Here is a 21,389-nt window from a genome sequence, read left to right on the forward strand (position 1 = left end):
CCTGGCCAAGATAAAGCAAATTGTAAATGGTCCGGGTGGCCATTTGATGAATTGTTCAGCAGTCTTATGGTTTGGGGGTAGAAGCTGTAAATTAAAAGGAGCCTCTTGGTCCTCGACTTGGAACCGCTTGCCATAGTAGTAGTAGTAGCAGAGAGAACAGTCTATGACTTGGGAGACTGGAGTCCTATTTATGGGCTTTCCTCAGACATTATATACAGTTGATGTCTGAAGTTTACATACACCTTAGCCAACTACATTTGAACTCAGTTTCACAATTACTGACATTTAATCCTAAGTAAAAAAATCCCTGTCTTAGGTCAGTTAGGATCAGCACTTTATTTTAAAAAGGTGAAAATGTCAGAATACTAGTAGAGAGAATGATTTATTTCAGCTTTTATATCTTTCATGACATTCCCAATGGGTCAGAAGTTTAGATACTAATTGAGTGTATTTGGTAGCATTGCTTAACTTGGGTCAAACGTTTCAGGTAGCCTTCCACAAGCTTCCCACAATAAGTTGAGGAATGGGCCAAAATTCACCCATGACAGATGGTGTAACTGAGTCAGGTTTGTAGGCCTCCTTGCTCGCACAAGCTTTTTCAGTTCTGCCCACACATTTTCTATAGGATTGAGGCCAGGACTTTGTGATGGCCACTCCAAGACCTTGACTTTGTCCTTAAAACTATTTTGCCACAACTTTGGAAGTATGCTTGGGGTCATTGTCCATTTGGAAGACCCATTTGTAACCAAGCTTTAACTTCCTGGCTGATGTCTTGAGATGTTGCTTCAATATATCCACATACATTTCCTTTCTCATGATGCCATCTATTTTGTGAAGTGCACCGGTCCCTCCTGCATCAAAGCACCCCCCACAACATGGTCCTTCTGTAGCTCAGTTGGTAGAGCATGGCGCTTGTAATGCCAGGGTAGTGGGTTCGATCCCCGGGACCACCCATACGTAGAATGTATGCACACATGACTAAGTCGCTTTGGATAAAAGCGTCTGCTAAATGGCATATATATATATATATATATATATATATATATATATATATATATATATATATATATATATATGATGCTGCCACCCCCGTGCTTCACGGTTGGGATGTTGTTCTTCGGCTTGCAAGTCTCCCCCTTTTCCCTCCAAACATAACGATGGTCATTATGGCCAAACAGTTCTATTTTTGTTTCATCAGACCAGAGGACATTTCTCCAAAAAGTATGATCTTTGTCCCCATGTGCAGTTGCAAACCGTAGTCTGTCTTTTTTTAATGGCGGTTTTGGATCAGTGGCTTCTTCCTTGCTGAGCAGCCTTTCAGGTTGTCAATATAGCACCTGTTTCCTCCAGCATCATCACAAGGTCCTTTGCATTTGTTCTGGCATTGATTCGCACCAAAGTACGTTCATCTCTAGGAGACAGAATGAGTCTCCTTCCTGAGCGGTATGACGGCTGCGTGGTCTCATGGTGTTTATACTTGAGGTCCACAATTATTTTTCTGAGGTCTTGGCTGATTTCTTTTTATTTTCCTATGATGTCAAGCAAACAGTCACTGAGTTTGAAGGTAGGCCAGGAAATACATCCACAGGTACACCTCCAATTGACTCAAATGATGTCAATGAGCCTATCAGAAGCGTCTAAAGCCATGACATCATTTTCTGGAATTTTCCAAGCTGTTTAAAGGCACAGTCAAATTAGTGTATGTAAAATTCTGACCCAGTGGAATTGTGATACAGTGAATTATAAGTGAAATAATCTGTCTGTAAACAATTGTTGGAAAAATTACTTGTGTCATGCACAAAGTAGATCTCATAACTGACTTGCCAAAACTATAGTTTGTTAACAATAGATTTGTGGAGTGGTTGAAAAACGAGTTTTAATGACTCCAACCTAAGTGTATGTAAACTTAAACCCCCGAGCTGACAAGGTACAAATCTGTCATTCTGCCCCTGAACAGGCAGTTAACCCACTGTTCCTAGACCGTCATTGTAAATAAGAAATTGTTCTTAACTGACTTGCCTGGTTAAATAAAGGTTTAAAAAAACAACAACAAAAAAATTCTGACTTCAAGTGTAGGTCCTGGATGGCGGGAAGCTTAGCCTCAGTGGTATGGCTCAAATCAAACCAATGTTCTTCTCTTAGTTCAGTAATGTTAACATAGGGTGTCAGACCCCCCCCCAAAATAGTCATAAAAAAAGTCGCTTCCTGGTCTCAGAAAAGATGACATTTCAGCCATTGTGTGTGTGTGTCTCCAAGTATCCAAAAGTGTGTGACCTTACTGTTTGCATGGACTGGAATGGTGCTGCGTTGACATTGATGCCGGAGCTGTGTGGGGGTTTGGGCCCGTTGACAGACTGGAAGACCTGGGTCTGAGAGGAGGAGGCAGGGGGCTGCTCTGACGACAGGGACACCTGGATGGGAAGGAATAATGGCTTTAACATGTATGTCACCAGGGAGAGATGGTGGTTGTCCCCACCTAGCTACACTACGTGACCAACTGTGTGTGGACACCTGCTCGTCGAACATGTCACTCCAAAATCATGGGCGTTAATATGGAGTTGGTAACCCCGCCTCTGCTGCTATAACAGCCTCCACTCTTCTGGGAAGGCTTTCCACTAGATGTTGGAACATTGCTGCTATAACAGCCTCTACTCTTCTGGGAAGGCTTTCCACTAGATGTTGGAACATTGCTGCTATAACAGCCTCTACTCTTCTGGGAAGGCTTTCCACTAGATGTTGGAACATTGCTGCTATAACAGCCTCCACTCTTCTGGGAAGGCTTTCCACTAGATGTTGGAACATTGCTGCGGGGACTTGCTTCAATTCAGCCAGAAGAGCATTAGTGTGGTTGGGCACTGATGTTGGGCGATTAGGCCTGGCTTGCAGAATGGCTTATTTTAGAGCTCAGTAAAAATCGTGTCCTTGGTTGCAACACTCACAACCAAGTTCCAAACTGCCTCTGGAAGAAACGTCAGCAGAAGAACTGTTCGTCGGGAGCTTCATGAAACAGGTTTCCATGGCCGAGCAGCCATGGAATCCCATATGTGGAAGAACTTGACTGGCCTGCACAGAGCCCTGACCTCAACCCCATCGAACACCTTTGGGAATAAATTGGAACGCCGACAGAGCCAGGCCTAATCGCTCAACATCGGTGCCCGACCTCACTAATGCTCATGGCTGAACGGAAGCAAGTGTGTCTGTACATGGGTCAATAAAAGGGTCAACGCCGTCTGTGTAGCCAGGTTGTTATCTATTTAGCAGCGTTTTGACAATAGAAGCTGTTCTATCGCCACTAATTATGTCCCTGTGGCTCCGATAGAGTGATGAGATTCTGGTAGTCTGGAGGGGCGCAGAGGATAACTTGAGTAGATGTGTCGTATCAACTTCACTTATCTCCATTTATTATTTACAGAAGAGCATTACACCTCCTCTGTCAATTCCCTGGACCTCACCAATATATATATATATTTTTTTTTAAAGGTACGGTGATACGCTTCAAACGACTATTTCTCGCAAACTTCTCTGTAGGAAAACGCTCCTATGATAGTAAACATCCCAAACCTCTAAAAATGCAATATCCCTACTGGTCAATTCCTTAGACCAGTGGTCACCAACCGGTTGATCGCAATAAGACTAGTCGATCTTCAAGGCATTCCTAGCAGATCACCAAGTGTTTCTGTAGAAAAGCCAACGAAAGGCTTTCGCTCCTATTTTTTGGTTTTATTAGTCTCACGCTGTTGGAGGTGGGTGCACTTGATTCACAAGCCCTGTCGGGCGAGATGTGGGTGCACTTGATTCACAAGCCCCGTCGGGCGAGAGGCGGGTGCACTTGATTCACAAGCCCCGTCGGGCGAGAGGCGGGTGCACTTGATTCACAAGCCCCGTCGGGCGAGAGGCGGGTGCACTTGATTCACAAGCCCCGTCGGCGAGAGGCGGGTGCCCTTGATTCACAAGCCCCGTCGGCGAGAGACGGGTGCACTTGATTCACAAGCCCCGTCGGCGAGAGGCGGGTGCACTTGATTCACAAGCCCCGTCGGCGAGAGGCGGGTGCACTTCATTCACAAGCCCCGTCGGCGAGAGGCGGGTGCACTTGATTCACAAGCCCCGTCGGCGAGAGGCGGGTGCACTTGATTCACAAGCCCCGTCGGCGAGAGGCGGGTGCACTTGATTCAGAAGCCCTGCCGGCGAGAGGCGGGTGCACTTGATTCACAAGCCCCGTCGGCGAGAGGTGGGTGCACTTGATTCACAAGCCCTGTCGGGTGAGAGGTGGGTGCACTTGATTCAGAAGCCCTGCCGGCGAGAGGCGGGTGCACTTGATTCACAAGCCCTGTCGGGCGAGAGGTGGGTGCACTTGATTCACAAGACCCGTCGGCGAGAGGTGGGTGCACTTGATTCACAAGCCCCGTCGGCGAGAGGTGGGTGCACTTGATTCACAAGCCCTGTCGGGTGAGAGGTGGGTGCACTTGATTCAGAAGCCCCGTCGGCGAGAGGCGGGTGCCCTTGATTCAGAAGCCCTGTGTGCCAGGTAGCCAAAGTGTTCCCATTTTGTACCATTTAAATGTGTCTTAAAGAGACCAACTCTGCCTACCCAGCTGACCAGGATAGCTTTATTCAGCACTATCATCAGTGCTTCTCCCTACTTCCACAGCTGCAATGAATGAGGAGCCAAGTGTATCGATAGGTCTGCGTTATTGTTAGCAACTCGTATCGTCCATTTCATCTGGTCATAGGAACAACAATGCAATGCAAGGAGTGTTGCCATCAGTTGGAAGACTGCCCCCCCCCTCTCTGGTCAGAGGTGTGTTCATTCCACCGATTCTGTTGCAAAAGGTTTCTTAAATGGAATGAAACGGAATGGGACCTACCCGAACTTGTCCAATAAAAACGCTTGTTTTAGTTGCAAAATGTTTTGCAACTGTTTGGAGGAATGACGCCACCCCAGTCTCACCAGAGGAAAGAGGACCGTGAGAGGCCCTCTGCTGCGGTCTTCTGCCAACGTGACTGAACATCAGGTACTATCAGTCCAGTAAAAAATGTTAAAAAGCGAATTATTTCAATTTATGCTCAGCTATGCATCGCAAGTGATACAAGTGATCTATTCTGTCATCAAAGCTCGAGTTTTGAAATATAGTACGGTCCGAGAACAACATTGGCAGTCCAGGCATATAGCCAATATGCTGTGATCATTTTTTTTTAAACTTACTGCACAAACCTCAATCCTACAAAACAGTTTTTGGTATGTTAATGTTGCATAGCATTTCCTTTTTTTTTTTTATTTTTAATAATTTTTATTTTTTACATTGGAGCTGTAGATCTCGGCTTGATCTTTCAGAGAAGGATGGTGACCACTGCCTTAGACTAAGGCGAATGATTGAGACTAAAGCGGAAATCATTTTTTCCCCCCAAAGGAGGTTCCTGGAACACGGCCACAGTCATGTCTCATCATGGCTCACCATAGAGAATGAGAGTCACGCCCTAAAAGACAAAAGGTGAGAAAATCTGCAAGGGTTTGTTTTTCCACACTTGTGTATTATAATATTGTGTGGAAATTGTGACAGAGAGGGGCACTTTGGATCGACTGCTTAGATCGTGTCGAGACTAAGGCTCTAAATGAACAGCGGTCTCTCATATGTTTTGTCTCTTGTTATTCAGGTGGAGTGTGTGTGTGTGTGTGTGTGTAGGAATCTTCAAATGATGATCATCCTCATTTGGACAAGCACATCTAGTTGCTACTCTATTGCCCTGATGAAGCGGGACACCCCTCTGTGAGGGTATTGACCTGATGAGCAGGACACCCCTCTGTGAGGGTATTGACCTGATGAGCAGGACACCCCTCTGTGAGGGTATTGCCCTGATGAGCAGGACACCCCTCTGTGAGGGTATTGCCCTGATGAGCAGGACACCCCTCTGTGAGGGTATTGCCCTGATGAGCAGGACACCCCTCTGTGAGGGTATTGACCTGATGAGCAGGACACCCCTCTGTGAGGGTATTGACCTGATGAGCAGGACACCCCTCTGTGAGGGTTTGCCCTGATGAGCAGGACACCCCTCTGTGAGGGTATTGACCTGATGAGCAGGACACCCCTCTGTGAGGGTATTGACCTGATGAGCAGGACACCCCTCTGTGAGGGTATTGACCTGATGAGCAGGACACCCCTCTGTGAGGGTATTGACCTGATGAGCAGGACACCCCTCTGTGAGGGTATTGACCTGATGAGCAGGACACCCCTCTGTGAGGGTATTGACCTGATGAGCAGGACACCCCTCTGTGAGGGTATTGACCTGATGAACGGGACACCCCTCTGTGAGGGTATTGACCTGATGAGCAGGACACCCCTCTGTGAGGGTATGTAGGTGCCACCCACCTTCCTGCTCAAGGCTCTGATGAAGGCGATTCATGCGGAAAACTATTGTTTGTTTTCAATCAATCAGATTTACTCAAACAGTATGCGACTGTTTTTGTTATTCTCACGGACAGTCACCAGTTGAATTCTCCTGGGGGTAAGGAATGACAGTCACCAGTTGAATTCTGCTGGGGGTAAGGAATGACAGTCACCAGTTGAATTCTCCTGGGGGTAAGGAATGACAGTCACCAGTTAAATTCTCCTGGGGGTAAGGAATGACAGTCACCAGTTGAATTCTCCTGGGGGTAAGGAATGACAGTCACCAGTTGAATTCTCCTGGGGGTAAGGAATGACAGTCACCAGTTGAATTCTCCTGGGTGTAAGGAATGACAGTCACCAGTTGAATTCTCCTGGGGGTAAGGAATGATTTGGGGATTTTCAAGTCCCTCAGTCGAGCACCCGATTCCCCTTTTTCTTGTTTAAGCTGGGCTGAAGCTTGTTTTTCCACTGTTCAGGAGCCTGTTGGTGCTAGACTCGATGCACCGGTACCACTTGCTGTGCAGAAGCAAAGAAGACAGCCTATGGCTATTGGGTGGCTGCAGTCTAACAATACTCCTGGACTTCCTTTATTTACCTGGATGGTGTCGATGGACTCGGTCTGCGGTCGGGATTCTGCCGCGTGTGACGAGTGGAACATGGGAGGCGGCGTGGAGTAGACCTCGGGCGTGGGGGACACCATGGGGACCTAGGGAGAACAGAGGACTGAGACATCACACTTCTACCACACCTCAGACAGTAGTACTTTCCAACAATCCCTAAAAGGGAAAACGGATTAATCGGCACAAGCGAGTGGTCGACAATAGAGTTACAGACAGATATCAAATAGTAAACAAGGTCGCAGTAGGAGAAACAGAGGATCGTATCTGGACAGGTGGGATGATGATGTTATGGTGGTTTTGGAAAGGACAACCTGCTGTCATGCTGTGGTAAAACCTCTGTAAACTCACTTGTGTGGCCTCAGGCTGTACAGAAACAGTGTGTGGTGAGAAGCACGATTCTGGGTGGGCTGGGGGACAGCCCATCTGAGGCAGGTCTATGTTCTGTGTTGGAGGCTTCATGGGCTGGGCTGATACGATGGCCGGGTCGATGGGCTGGGCCGATACGATGGCCGGGTCGATGGGCTGGGCCGAAACGATGGCCGGGTCGATGGGCTGGGCCGAAACGATGGCCGGGTCGATGGGCTGGGCCGATACGATGGCCGGGTCGATGGGCTGGGCCGATACGATGGCCGGGTCGATGGGCTGGGCCGATACGATGGCCGGGTCGATGGGCTGGGCCGATACGATGGGCTGGGCCGATACGATGGCCGGGTCGATGGGCTGCCCATCAAACTCCAGCATTGAGTCCTGAGGCAGGAAGCATAAAACAGTTATGGCTGAATATCAAAAATGCTTCCTTGATCATCATGTCCAAGGTCCAAATAGAGAAACCACAGTCAACCAGCTAGCAGCCCAACGCTCTATATCTGAACCAGTCAACCAGCTAGGAGCCCAACGCTCTATATCTGTCCCACAGTCAACCAGCTAGGAGCCCAACGCTCTATATCTGAACCAGTCAACCAGCTAGCAGCCCAACGCTCTATATCTGAACCAGTCAACCAGCTAGGAGCCCAACGCTCTATATCTGAACCAGTCAACCAGCTAGGAGCCCAACGCTCTATATCTGAACCAGTCAACCAGCTAGCAGCCCAACGCTCTATATCTGTACCACAGTCAACCAGCTAGGAGTCCAACGCTCTATATCTGTACCAGTCAACCAGCTAGCAGCCCAACGCTCTACATCTGTCCCACAGTCAACCAGCTAGGAGTCCAACGCTCTATATCTGAACCACAGTCAACCAGCTAGGAGCCCAACGCTCTATATCTGTACCAGTCAACCAGCTAGCAGCCCAACGCTCTACATCTGTCCCACAGTCAACCAGCTAGGAGTCCAACGCTCTATATCTGAACCACAGTCAACCAGCTAGCAGCCCAACGCTCTACATCTGTCCCACAGTCAACCAGCTAGGAGTCCAACGCTCTATATCTGAACCACAGTCAACCAGCTAGGAGCCCAACGCTCTATATCTGAACCAGTCAACCAGCTAGCAGCCCAACGCTCTATATCTGAACCACAGTCAACCAGCTAGGAGTCCAAAGCTCTATATCTGTCCCATAGTCAACCAGCTAGCAGCCCAACGCTCTATATCTGAACCAGTCAACCAGCTAGCAGCCCAACGCTCTATATCTGAACCACAGTCAACCAGCTAGGAGTCCAAAGCTCTATATCTGTCCCATAGTCAACCAGCTAGCAGCCCAACGCTCTATATCTGAACCAGTCAACCAGCTAGGAGCCCAACGCTCTATATCTGAACCAGTCAACCAACTAGCAGCCCAACGCTCTATATCTGAACCACAGTCGACCAGCTAGTAGCCCAACGCTCTATATCTGTCCCACAGTCAACCAGCTAGGAGCCCAACGCTCTATATCTGTCCCACAGTCAACCAGCTAGGAGCCCAACGCTCTATATCTGTACCAGTCAACCAGCTAGCAGCCCAACGCTCTACATCTGTCCCACAGTCAACCAGCTAGGAGTCCAACGCTCTATATCTGTACCAGTCAACCAGCTAGGAGCCCAACGCTCTATATCTGTCCCAGTCAACCAGCTAGGAGCCCAACGCTCTATATCTGAACCACAGTCAACCAGCTAGGAGTCCAACGCTCTATATCTGTCCCATAGTCAACCAGCTAGGAGCCCAACGCTCTATATCTGTCCCATAGTCAACCAGCTAGCAGCCCAACGCTCTATATCTGTCCCATAGTCAACCAGCTAGCAGCCCAACGCTCTATATCTGAACCACAGTCAACCAGCTAGCAGCCCAACGCTCTATATCTGAACCACAGTCAACCAGCTAGGAGTCCAAAGCTCTATATCTGAACCAGTCAACCAGCTAGGAGCCCAACGCTCTATATCTGAACCAGTCAACCAGCTAGGAGCCCAACGCTCTATATCTGAACCAGTCAACTAGCTCAACCAGCTCTATATCTGAACCAGTCAACCAGCTAGGAGCCCAACGCTCTATATCTGAACCAGTCAACCAGCTAGGAGCCCAACGCTCTATATCTGAACCAGTCAACCAGCTAGGAGCCCAACGCTCTATATCTGAACCAGTCAACCAGCTAGGAGTCCAACGCTCTATATCTGTCCCATAGTCAACCAGCTAGCAGCCCAACGCTCTATATCTGAACCAGTCAACCAGCTAGGAGCCCAACGCTCTATATCTGTCCCATAGTCAACCAGCTAGCAGCCCAACGCTCTATATCTGAACCAGTCAACTAGCTAGCAGCCCAACGCTCTATATCTGAACCAGTCAACCAGCTAGGAGCCCAACACTCTATATCTGAACCAGTCAACCAGCTAGGAGCCCAACGCTCTATATCTGAACCAGTCAACCAGCTAGGAGCCCAACGCTCTATATCTGAACCAGTCAACCAGCTAGGAGCCCAACGCTCTATATCTGAACCAGTCAACCAGCTAGGAGTCCAACGCTCTATATCTGTCCCATAGTCAACCAGCTAGCAGCCCAACGCTCTATATCTGAACCAGTCAACCAGCTAGGAGCCCAACGCTCTATATCTGAACCAGTCAACTAGCTAGCAGCCCAACGCTCTATATCTGAACCAGTCAACCAGCTAGGAGCCCAACGCTCTATATCTGAACCAGTCAACCAGCTAGGAGCCCAACGCTCTATATCTGAACCAGTCAACCAGCTAGGAGCCCAACGCTCTATATCTGAACCAGTCAACCAGCTAGGAGCCCAACGCTCTATATCTGAACCAGTCAACCAGCTAGGAGCCCAACGCTCTATATCTGAACCACAGTCAACCAGCTAGGAGCCCAACACTCTATATCTGAACCACAGTCAACCAGCTAGGAGCCCAACACTCTATATCTGAACCAGTCAACCAGCTAGGAGCCCAACGCTCTATATCTGAACCACAGTCAACCAGCTAGGAGCCCAACACTCTATATCTGAACCAGTCAACCAGCTAGGAGCCCAACGCTCTATATCTGAACCAGTCAACCAGCTAGGAGCCCAACGCTCTATATCTGAACCAGTGATTTGGACTAATTCCCTCTACCACACGGAACCCCACTAATCTACTGACGGAACGCAAGAGGTGGCTAACAACAGACCCCCTTCCTATGCTAGCTTGCTACCGATGTCCTGGCTAGCTGTCTAAATCGCCTTGACCCCGAAACCAACCACTCCACTCTCTGGACTCTTTTGATCACTCGACTAAGGATGCCTCTCCTTAATGTCAATATGTCTTGTCCATTGCTGTTCTGGTTAGTGTTTATTGGCTTATTTCACTGTAGAGCCTCTAGTCTTGCTCACTATACATTATCCAATTTATTAGTTCCACCACCCACACATGCAATGACATCTCCTAGTTTCAATGATGTTTCTAGAGACAATATCTCTCTCTTCATCACTCAATACCTAGGTCTACCTCCACTGTATTCACATCCTACCATACATTTGTCTGTACATTATACCTTGATGCTATTTTATCGCCCCCAGAAACCTTTTACTCTCTGTTCCAGACATTATAGACGACCAATTCTTATTGCTTTTAGCCGTACCCTTATTCTTCTCCTCCTATGTTCCTCTGGCGATGTAGAGGTGAATCCAGGCCCTGCAATGCCTAGCTCCACTCCTATTCCCCAGGCGCTCTCTTTTGATGACTTCTGTAACCGTAATAGCCTTGGTTTCATGCATGTTAACATTAGAAGCCTCCTCCCTAAGTTTGTTCTATTCACTGCTTTAGCACACTCTGCCAACCCGGATGTTCTAGCTGTGTCTGAATCCTGGCTTAGGAAGACCACCAAAAATTCTGAAATTTTAATTCCAAATTACAACATTTTCAGACAAGATAGAACTGCCAAAGGGGCGGTGTTGCAATCTACTGCAAAGATAGCCTGCAGAGTTCTGTCCTACTATCCAGGTCTGTACCCAAACAATTTGAACTTCTACTTCTAAAAATCCACCTCTCTAAAAACAAGTCTCTCACCGTTGCCGCCTGCTATAGACCACCCTCTGCCCCCAGCTGTGCTCTGGACACCATATGTGAACTGATTGCCCCCCATCTATCTTCAGAGCTCGTGCTGCTAGGCGACCTAAACTGGAACATGCTTAACACCCCAGCCATCCTACAATCTAAACTTGATGCCCTCAATCTCACTCAAAATATCAATGAACCTGCCAGGTACCCCCCCAAACCCTTAAACATGGGCACCCTCATAGATATCATCCTAACCAACTTCCCCTCTAAATACACCTCTGCTGTCTTCAACCAAGATCTCAGCGATCACTGCCTCATTGCCTGCATCCGTAATGGGTCAGCGGTCAAACGACCTCCACTCATCACTGTAAAACGCTCCCTGAAATACTTCAGCGAGCAGGCCTTTCTAATCGACCTGGCCGGGGTATCCTGGAAGGATATTGATCTCATCCCGTCAGTAGAGGATGCCTGGATATTTTTAAAAAATGCCTTCCTAACCATCTTAAATAAACATGCCCCATTCAAGAAATTTAGAACCAGGAACAGATATAGCCCTTGGTTCTCCCCAGACCTGACCGCCCTTAACCAACACAAAAACATCCTATGGCGTTCTGCATTAGCATCGAACAGCCCCCGTGATATGCAGCTATTCAGGGAAGCTAGAAACCATTATACACAGGCAGTTAGAAAAGCCAAGGCTAGCTTTTTCAAGCAGAAATTTGCTTCCTGCAACACTAACTCAAAAAAGTTCTGGGACACTGTAAAGTCCATGGAGAATAAGAACACCTCCTCCCAGCTGCCCACTGCACTGAAGATAGGAAACACTGTCACCACTGATAAATCCACCATAATTGAGAATTTCAATAAGCATTTTTCTACAGCTGGCCATGCTTTCCACCTGGCTACTCCTACCCCGGTCAACAGCACTGCACCCCCAACAGCAACTCGCCCAAGCCTTCCCCATTTCTCCTTCTCCCAAATCCATTCAGCTGATGTTCTGAAAGAGCTGAAAAATCTGGACCCCTACAAATCAGCCGGGCTAGACAATCTGGACCCTTTCTTTATAAAATTATCTGCCGAAATTGTTGCCACCCCTATTACTAGCCTGTTCAACCTCTCTTTCGTGTCGTCTGAGATTCCCAAAGATTGGAAAGCAGCTGCGGTCATCCCCCTCTTCAAAGGGGAGGACACTCTTGACCCAAACTGCTACAGACCTATATCTATCCTACCATGCCTTTCTAAGGTCTTCGAAAGCCAAGTCAACAAACAGATTACCGACCATCTCTAATCTAACCATACCTTCTCTGCTATGCAATCTGGTTTCAGAGCTGGTCATGGGTGCACCTCAGCCACGCTCAAGGTCCTAAACGATATCTTAACCGCCATCGATAAGAAACATTACTGTGCAGCCGTATTCATTGATCTGGCCAAGGCTTTCGATTCTGTCAACCACCACATCCTCATCGCGACGTCCCCCCAAAGGTTAACTCTCTAGCCCTCGCTATCTCCCTGCTTGCTAATTCGGCCTGCTAACGGCTAGCTTGTCTAGCCCGGGCCTACGAACTGTTAGCTTGTTAGCACAGGCCTGCTAACCATCTGAATCACTGCATCCCAAACACTCTGAACCCATTTACTTTCTATCTCTTTTTGATTTTTATTTTGTTTATACCTTCCGGAAACTTGCCTCACCCACTGTGGTACGGAATCGCTGTTACTTTTAATTTTTTATTTTATTTTTATGACACACTCAAGAACCTCCAGACGCTAACCAGCTAACTTAGCTACAAGCTATTTAGTCATTGTTAGTAAAAAAAATATATAAAAAAACCTGGATAACACTCACCAGCCCAGCCCCCCCTGCCCCATCCACCGCTGCCCCCTGGACACTGATCTCTTGGCTACATAGCTGACGCACACTGGACTGCCCATTAATCACGGTACTCCACTCTGCTTGTTTGTTTTATCTGTCGGCCCAGTTGCCTAGTCAACGCCATTTTACCTGCTGTTTGTTGTGCTAGCTGATTAGCCTCGCCCACTGTTTTTAGCTAGCTTTCTCAATTCAACACCTGTGACTACTGTATGCCTCGCTGTATGTCTCTCTCAAATGTCAATATGCCTTGTATACTGTTGTTCAGGTTAGTTATCATTGTTTTAGTTCACAATGGAGCCCCTAGATCCACTCTGCATACCCCTGTTACCTCCCTTGTCCCACCCCCACACATGCGGTGACATCACCCATTACAACCAGCATGTCCAGAGATACAACCTCTCTCATCATCACCCAGTGCCTGGGCTTACCTCCGCTGTACCCGCACCCCACCATACCCCTGTCTGCGCATTATGCCCTGAATATATTCTACCATGCCCAGAAACCTGCTCCTCTTATCCTCTGCCCCCAACGCTCTAGGCGACCAGTTTTGATAGCCTTTAGCCGTACCCTCATACTACTCCTTCTCTGTTCCGCGGGTGATGTGGAGGTAAACCCAGGCCCCGCATGTCCCGAGGTACCCTCATTTGTTGACTTCTGTGATCGAAAAAGTCTTGGTTTTATGCATGTCAACATCAGAAGCCTCCTCCCTAAGGTTGTTTTACTCACTGCTTTAGCACACTCTGCTAACCCTGATGTCCTTGCCGTGTCTGAATCCTGGCTCAGGAAGGCCACCAAAAATTCAGAGATTTCCATACCCAACTATAACATCTTCCGTCAAGATAGAACTGCCAAAGGGGCGGAGTCGCAGTCTACTGCAGAGATAGCCTGCAAAGTAATGTCATACTTTCCAGGTCCATACCCAAACAGTTTGAACTACTAATTTTGAAAATTACTCTCTCCAGAAACAAGTCTCTCACTGTTGCCGCCTGCTACCGACCCCCTCAGCTCCCAGCTGTGCCCTGGACACCATTTGTGAATTGATCGCCCCCATCTAGCTTCAGAGTTCGTTCTGTTAGGTGACCTAAACTGGGATATGCTTAACACCCCGGCAGTCCTACAATCTAAGCTAGATGCCCTCAATCTCACTCAAATCATCAAGGAACCCACCAGGTACAACCCTAACTCTGTAAACAAGGGCACCCTCATAGACGTCATCCTGACCAACTGGCCCTCCAAATATACCTCTGCTGTCTTCAACCAGGATCTCAGCGATCACTGCCTCATCGCCTGTATCCGCCACGGAGCCGCAGTCAAACGACCACCCTCATCACTGTCAAACGCTCCCTAAAACACTTCTGTGAGCAGGCCTTTCTAATCGACCTGGCCCGGGTATCCTGGAAGGACATTGACCTCATCCCGTCAGTTGAGGATGCATGGTCATTCTTTAAAAGTAACTTCCTCACCATTCTAGATAAGCATGCTCCGTTCAAAAATGCAGAACCAAGAACAGATACAGCCCTTGGTTCACTCCAGACCTGACTGCCCTCGACCAGCACAAAAACATCCTGTGGCGGACTGCAATAGCATCGAATAGCCCCCGTGATATGCAACTGTTCAGGGAAGTCAGGAACCAATACACGCAGTCAGTCAGGAAAGCTAAGGCCAGCTTCTTCAGGCAGAAGTTTGCATCCTGTAGCTCCAACTCCAATAAGTTCTGGGACACTGCGAAGTCCATGGAGAACAAGAGCACCTCCTCCCAGCTGCCCACTGCACTGAGGCTAGGAAACACGGTCTCCACCGATAAATCCATGATTATCGAAAACTTCAATAAGCACTTCTCAACAGCTGGCAATGCCTTCCGCCTGGCTACTCCAACATCGGCCAACAGCTCCGCCCCCCCCGTAGCTCCTCACCCAAGCCTCTCCAGGTTATCCTTTACCCAAATCCAGATAGCAGATGTTCTGAAAGAGCTGCAAAACCTGGACCCGTACAAATCAGCTGGGCTTGACAATCTGGACCCGCTATTTCTGAAACTATCTGCCGCCATTGTCGCAACCCCTATTACCAGCCTGTTCAACCTCTCTTTCATATCGTCTGAGATCCCCAAGGATTGGAAAGCTGCCGCAGTCATCCCCCTCTTCAAAGGGGGAGACACCCTGGACCCAAACTGTTACAGACCTATATCCATCCTGCCCTGCCTATCTAAGGTCTTCGAAAGCCAAGTCAACAAACAGGTCACTGACCATCTCGAATCCCACCGTACCTTCTCCGCTGTGCAATCTGGTTTCCGAGCCGGTCACGGGTGCACCTCAGCCACACTCAAGGTACTAAACGATATCATAACCGTCATCGATAAAAGACAGTACTGTGCAGCCGTCTTCATCGACCTGGCCAAGGCTTTCGACTCTGTCAATCACCATATTCTTATCGGCAGACTCAACAGCCTCGGTTTTTCGGATGACTGCCTTGCCTGGTTCACCAATTACTTTGCAGACAGAGTTCAGTGTGTCAAATCGGAGGGCATGCTGTCCGGTCCTCTGGCAGTCTCTATGGGGGTGCCACAGGGTTCAATTCTCGGGCCGACTCTTTTCTCTGTGTATATCAATGTTGTTGCTCTTGCTGCGGGCGATTCCCTGATCCACCTCTACGCAGACGACACCATTCTATATACTTTCGGCCCGTCATTGGACACTGTGCTATCTAACCTCCAAACGAGCTTCAGTGCCATACAGCACTCCTTCCGTGGCCTCCAACTGCTCTTAAACGTGAGTAAAACCAAATGCATGCTTTTCAACCGATCGCTGCCTGCACCCGCATGCCCGACTAGCATCACCACCCTGGATGGTTCCGACCTTGAATATGTGGACATCTATAAGTACCTAGGTGTCTGGCTAGACTGCAAACTCTCCTTCCAGACCCACATCAAACATCTACAATCGAAAATCAAATCAAGAGTCGGCTTTCTATTCCGCAACAAAGCCTCCTTTACTCACGCTGCCAAGCTTACCCTAGTAAAACTGACTATCCTACCGATCCTCGACTTCGGCGATGTCATCTACAAAATGGCTTCCAACACTCTACTCAGCAAACTGGATGCAGTCTATCACAGTGCCATCCGTTTTGTCACTAAAGCACCTTATACCACCCACCACTGCGACTTGTATGCTCTAGTCGGCTGGCCCTCACTATATATTCGTCGCCAGACCCACTGGCTCCAGGTCATCTACAAGTCCATGCTAGGTAAAGCTCCGCCTTATCTCAGTTCACTGGTCACGATGGCAACACCCATCCGTAGCACGCGCTCCAGCAGGTGTATCTCACTGATCATCCCTAAAGCCAACACATAATTTGGCCGCCTTTCGTTCCAGTACTCTGCTGCCTGTGACTGGAACGAATTGCAAAAATCGCTGAAGTTGGAGACTTTTATCTCCCTCACCAACTTCAAACATCAGCTATCCGAGCAGCTAACCGATCGCTGCAGCTGTACATAGTCTATAGGAAAATAGCCCACCCATTTTCACCTACCTCATTCCCATACTGTTTTTTATACTGTTTTTATTTATTTATTTTTCTGCTCTTTTGCACACCAATATCTCTACCTGTATATGAGCATCTGATCATTTATCACTCCAGTGTTAATCTGCAAAACTGTATTATTCGCCTACCTCCTCATGCCTTTTGCACACATTGTATATAGACTGCCCATTTTCTTTCTACTGTGTTATTGACTTGTTAATTGTTTATTCCATGTGTAACTCTGTGTTGTCTGTTCACACTGCTATGCTTTATCTTGGCCAGGTCGCAGTTGCAAATGAGAACTTGTTCTCAACTAGCCTACCTGGTTAAATAAAGGTGAAATAAAAAATAAAAATATCAACATGACCTGAAAGGTCGCTCAGCAAGGAAGAAGCTACTGCTCCAAAACCGCCATAGAAAAGCCAGACTACGGTTTGCAACTGCACATGGGGACAAAGATCGTACTTTTTGGAGAAATGTCCTCTGGTCTGATGAAACTAAAATAGAACTGTTTGCCCATAATGACCATCGTTATGTTTGGAGGAAAAAGGGGGAGGAAAATGAGGTGGATATATTGAAGAAACATCTTAAGACATCAGTCAGGAAGTTAAAGCTTGGTCGTAAATGGGTCTTCCAAATGGACAATGACCCCAAGCATACTTCCAAAGTTGTGGCAAAATAGCTTAACTTCTTGAGGGCCGGGGGCAGTATTCAGATGACTGACGTGCCCAAAGTAAACTGCTTGTTACTCAGGGCCTGAAGCTAGGATATGCAAAGTATTGGATAGAAAACACTGAAGTTTCTAAAATTGTTAAAATAATGTCTGAGTAAAACGGTACTGATATGGCAGGTGAAAACCAGAGGAGAATCCATTCTTATTTTTTATTTTTTTGAGCTGTCTGCCCATTCAAATCCTTGTTCTTGGGAAAATCAAAAGGAATATCTCCCAGATTGCAGTTCCTAGGACTTCCACAAGATGTCAGTCTTTAGAAAGAAATTCAGGCTTGGTTTTTGATAAATGAGCTAGAATTCGGCTCCCATTTTGACTGTAGTGTTGTGGTGCGCACTTCCTTATTTATCTCCGGAACATACTATTCTCCGTCTTAAATTGTATTGTTTATTTACATATTAGGGTACCTGAGGATTGATTTAGAAACGTTGTTTGACTTGTTTGGACGAAGTTAATTGGTAACGTTTGGGATTCATTTTGAATGAAGGAAACAGGTGGATTACTGAATCAAGCACGCCAACTAAACTGATTTTTTTGGCATATAAAGAAGGACTTTATTGAACAAAACGACCATTTGATGTGTAGCTGGGAGACCTACAAAACTGACTCAGTTACACCAGCTCTGTCAGGAGGAATGGGCCAACATTCACCCATTTTTTTGTGGGGAGATTGTGGAAGGTCTACCTGAAACGTTTGACCCAAGTTAAACAATTTAAAGGCAATGCTACCCAATACTAATTAAGTGTATGTAAACTTCTGACCCACTGGGAATGTGATGAAAGAAATAAAAGCTGAAATAAATCATTCTCTCTACTATTATTCTGACATTTCACATTCTTTAAATAAAGTGGTGATCCTAACTGACGTAAAACAGGACATTTTTACCAAGATTAAATGTCAGGAATTGTGAAAAACTGAGTTTAAATGTATTTGGCTAAGGTTTATGTAAACTTCTGACTTCAACTGTAGGCACGCACGTCACCTACCTACGTTACGCAGGTACGCACCTCACCTGCCTACGTTACGCAGGTCACCTGCCTACGTTACGCAGGTCACCTGCCTACGTTACGCAGGTCACCTGCCTACGTTACGCAGGTCACCTGCCTACGTTACGCAGGTCACCTGCCTACGTTACGCAGGTCACCTGCCTACGTTACGCAGGTCACCTGCCTACGTTACGCAGGTCACCTGCCTACGTTACGCAGGTCACCTGCCTACGTTACGCAGGTCACCTGCCTACGTTACGCAGGTCACCTGCCTACGTTACGCAGGTCAACTGCCTACGTTACGCAGGTCACCTGCCTACGTTACGCAGGTCACCTGCCTACGTTACGCAGGTCATCTGCCTACGTTACGCAGGTCATCTGCCTACGTTACGCAGGTACGCAGGTCATCTGCCTACGTTACGCAGGTACGCAGGTCATCTGCCTACGTTACGCAGGTACGTAGGTCATCTGCCTACGTTACGCAGGTACGTAGGTCATCTACCTACGTTACACAGGTACGTAGGTCATCTACCTACGTTACACAGGTACGTAGGTCATCTACCTACGTTATACAGGTACGTAGGTCATCTACCTACGTTATACAGGTACGTAGGTCATCTACCTACGTTATACAGGTACGTCAACTTTGACATCGGTTTTGCACATCGGTGTTAAACCTACACATCGGGCCGATGCAGATGCTGCCATTTTTTAGCTAATATCGTCCGATTCCGACATGTTCACCGATATATCGTTCGTCCCTAAAATACAAGTGAGTCTGGACGATAACGTTGTTTGATTGAAACATTAAGGCTGTTTTTCATAAAGAAGTTAAAATCTGCTTTACGTTCCGTTTCCTTGCCACGACACTAACGAGTAATTGTGATATTGTCGTCGCCCTAATTTTAAAAAGATCTTTGCACTATCCTGCAGTGTTTTAGTAAACATCAGTTTTTCAGTTGTCTTTTACAGTTTAATATGCGATAGTCTGTATGCCCTTTGCTGCAAAATAAATTGCCTCGAGGACATGAAAGTTCTCAATCTGAAAGGTCTTGAAGGAAGCTCAGCTTCTTTACCTGCACAGAGTTGTAAGGCCCCTGCATCTGTCACCAGTCAGAGATAATGCCTGGGCTTTAGCGCTGCGGGAAAACAGTCTTAAATAGAGTTGTTGTTTAAATCCTCACCTGCATGAAGTTGTAAGGGCCCTGCATCTGTGACAAGAGGTTCTGGACCTCCTGCTTCCTGACCACCGGGTCTGCAGGGGGTGTGCCTGGGGGCGTGGTCCTGTTCAGTGATTGGGCCTCTGTGGTGATAGGGGGAGGGGCTGACTGTACAGGCTGTTGCAGGATGGTACTCACCACCTGAAAAAAAAGAAAAAGGGGGAAAGTGGTCAGTGGTTGTCATGGAAACCCGGCAGGACCTGGGGTTGAAAATCTTCGGATACTTTCCCGATCTATAAACAAGAATTCTTAAAAATAAAAATGTTAAAGGGCATTATGGGAATGTTTTATTTTTAGAATGTTGTTGCAACCCTAAACTGGCGCTCTAAAACCAGAGTTGGTTACTTTCTAAATGTAATCTATTAGTTGTAATCAGTTAAAACTTTATACCCAAACTAAAGTAATCGGAATAGTTTACTTTTACATTACTTTCCCCTTAAAAAAAGGCATTAGAAGATAAACAATATTACCATTTTTTTTTTTTCAGGATAAATCAATGTTGCATTTTACTTTGTGTTGGTCATGCAGACTTCTAACTCATTGCTTTCTCCTACATGTAATGCCATTAGGCTATATCTTTATATTAAATGTAAAAAAATAAATAAGTCTGTCAGATTCAGTCATTTAATTTAATACTCGTGGGGCTTCAAAAATTGGACTTGGAAAATAGATTAGAGAAAACATTGTTCAACCTGAGCATAACCCACAAACGAAGAAATCATTAGTCTAATCTGTCGATTGTGATTTTGTCGTCATGGAGGACTGATTGGGCTCACTGCTTCGAGTTGAAACATAAATGCTGCTCTCGTGGAATGGCATGCTTTGTGCAATAACGAAAAGTGCTATTTGCGTGTGAAATATGTAATTGTTCTTCCACCACACTTTCTCCCTTATCGCAAACTTTCCAAGTGCCAGTAGTTTTCCCCAGTCACAGCTCATGAAGTACACTTCATTACCTTCTCACCACCACCCCCTCCCGTGGTCAGGTTTCTCACCTTAACGTTACCTCTTCGTTATCGTTCAGGGGACGTGCTGCTGCAACTAGTAAATTGGTCGTCTCTTCAGTCGAGTGCTGCGTTGTATTCTGTTATGTAAACGACTGACTGAGCGTTGGATACAGCAGCCAGGGGTGCGCCAAACGCGCATCACTCGTTCGCTTACAGCCAGTAGTGATCTAACCCCCCCCCCCAAAAAAAACTTAAATCGGATCTACACGAATCACGTAGGTCACCTATTTTGGATTCAAAACGGCGAATTCCGCCGAAACGCGACTAATTTCCATCCCTGCTGCGGTCATCCTAACATCCAAGCCGTATATTCATGTTGGTTCATCTTCGGATGCCGACAGCAGTCGCACCATTGGAAGACATATCTTGGACTGTAGTTGACAAAAAGCCCATTCCTGCCATTTTCCCGCGATCCAAATGTATTTGGTGTCATCAGTTTCCCCTAGCTTGTCAGAATCGTTCACCCCCCCCCCAATGCAGATTTGAATGTCATTTCGAAAACAGAAAGGTGTCAACTTTCGCAAACATCCTTTACGTCTAAAATTACTTTTTAAATTCATAATTTAGTTGTTAAGTATCCGATTACAATGTGTTAGCTGGTAATGTAACT

At 47.0% G+C, this 21,389-nt stretch overlaps 1 protein-coding gene across 5 annotated transcripts in view; it reads right to left on the reverse strand.

Moving 5' to 3' along the window:
• LOC124032090 (caprin-1-like) overlaps nt 1–21,389 on the reverse strand; it is a 41,711-nt gene that overhangs the window by 3,309 nt on the left and 17,013 nt on the right. For 3 of the 5 annotated variants that reach the window (XM_046344191.1, XM_046344183.1, XM_046344201.1), the window contains exons 10-13: nt 19,737–19,913; nt 7,352–7,750; nt 6,979–7,089; nt 2,280–2,411 (exon numbers count right to left, since the gene is read on the reverse strand). In XM_046344191.1, coding sequence (XP_046200147.1) covers nt 2,280–2,411; nt 6,979–7,089; nt 7,352–7,750; nt 19,737–19,913 — 819 coding nt within the window. The remainder of the gene's footprint in view (nt 1–2,279; nt 2,412–6,978; nt 7,090–7,351; nt 7,751–19,736; nt 19,914–21,389) is intronic. The other 2 variants (XM_046344209.1, XM_046344217.1) reach the window with 2 other exon arrangements.

This window comes from Oncorhynchus gorbuscha, linkage group LG01 (genome assembly GCF_021184085.1).
Source record: "Oncorhynchus gorbuscha isolate QuinsamMale2020 ecotype Even-year linkage group LG01, OgorEven_v1.0, whole genome shotgun sequence".
NCBI lineage: Eukaryota > Metazoa > Chordata > Actinopteri > Salmoniformes > Salmonidae > Oncorhynchus > Oncorhynchus gorbuscha.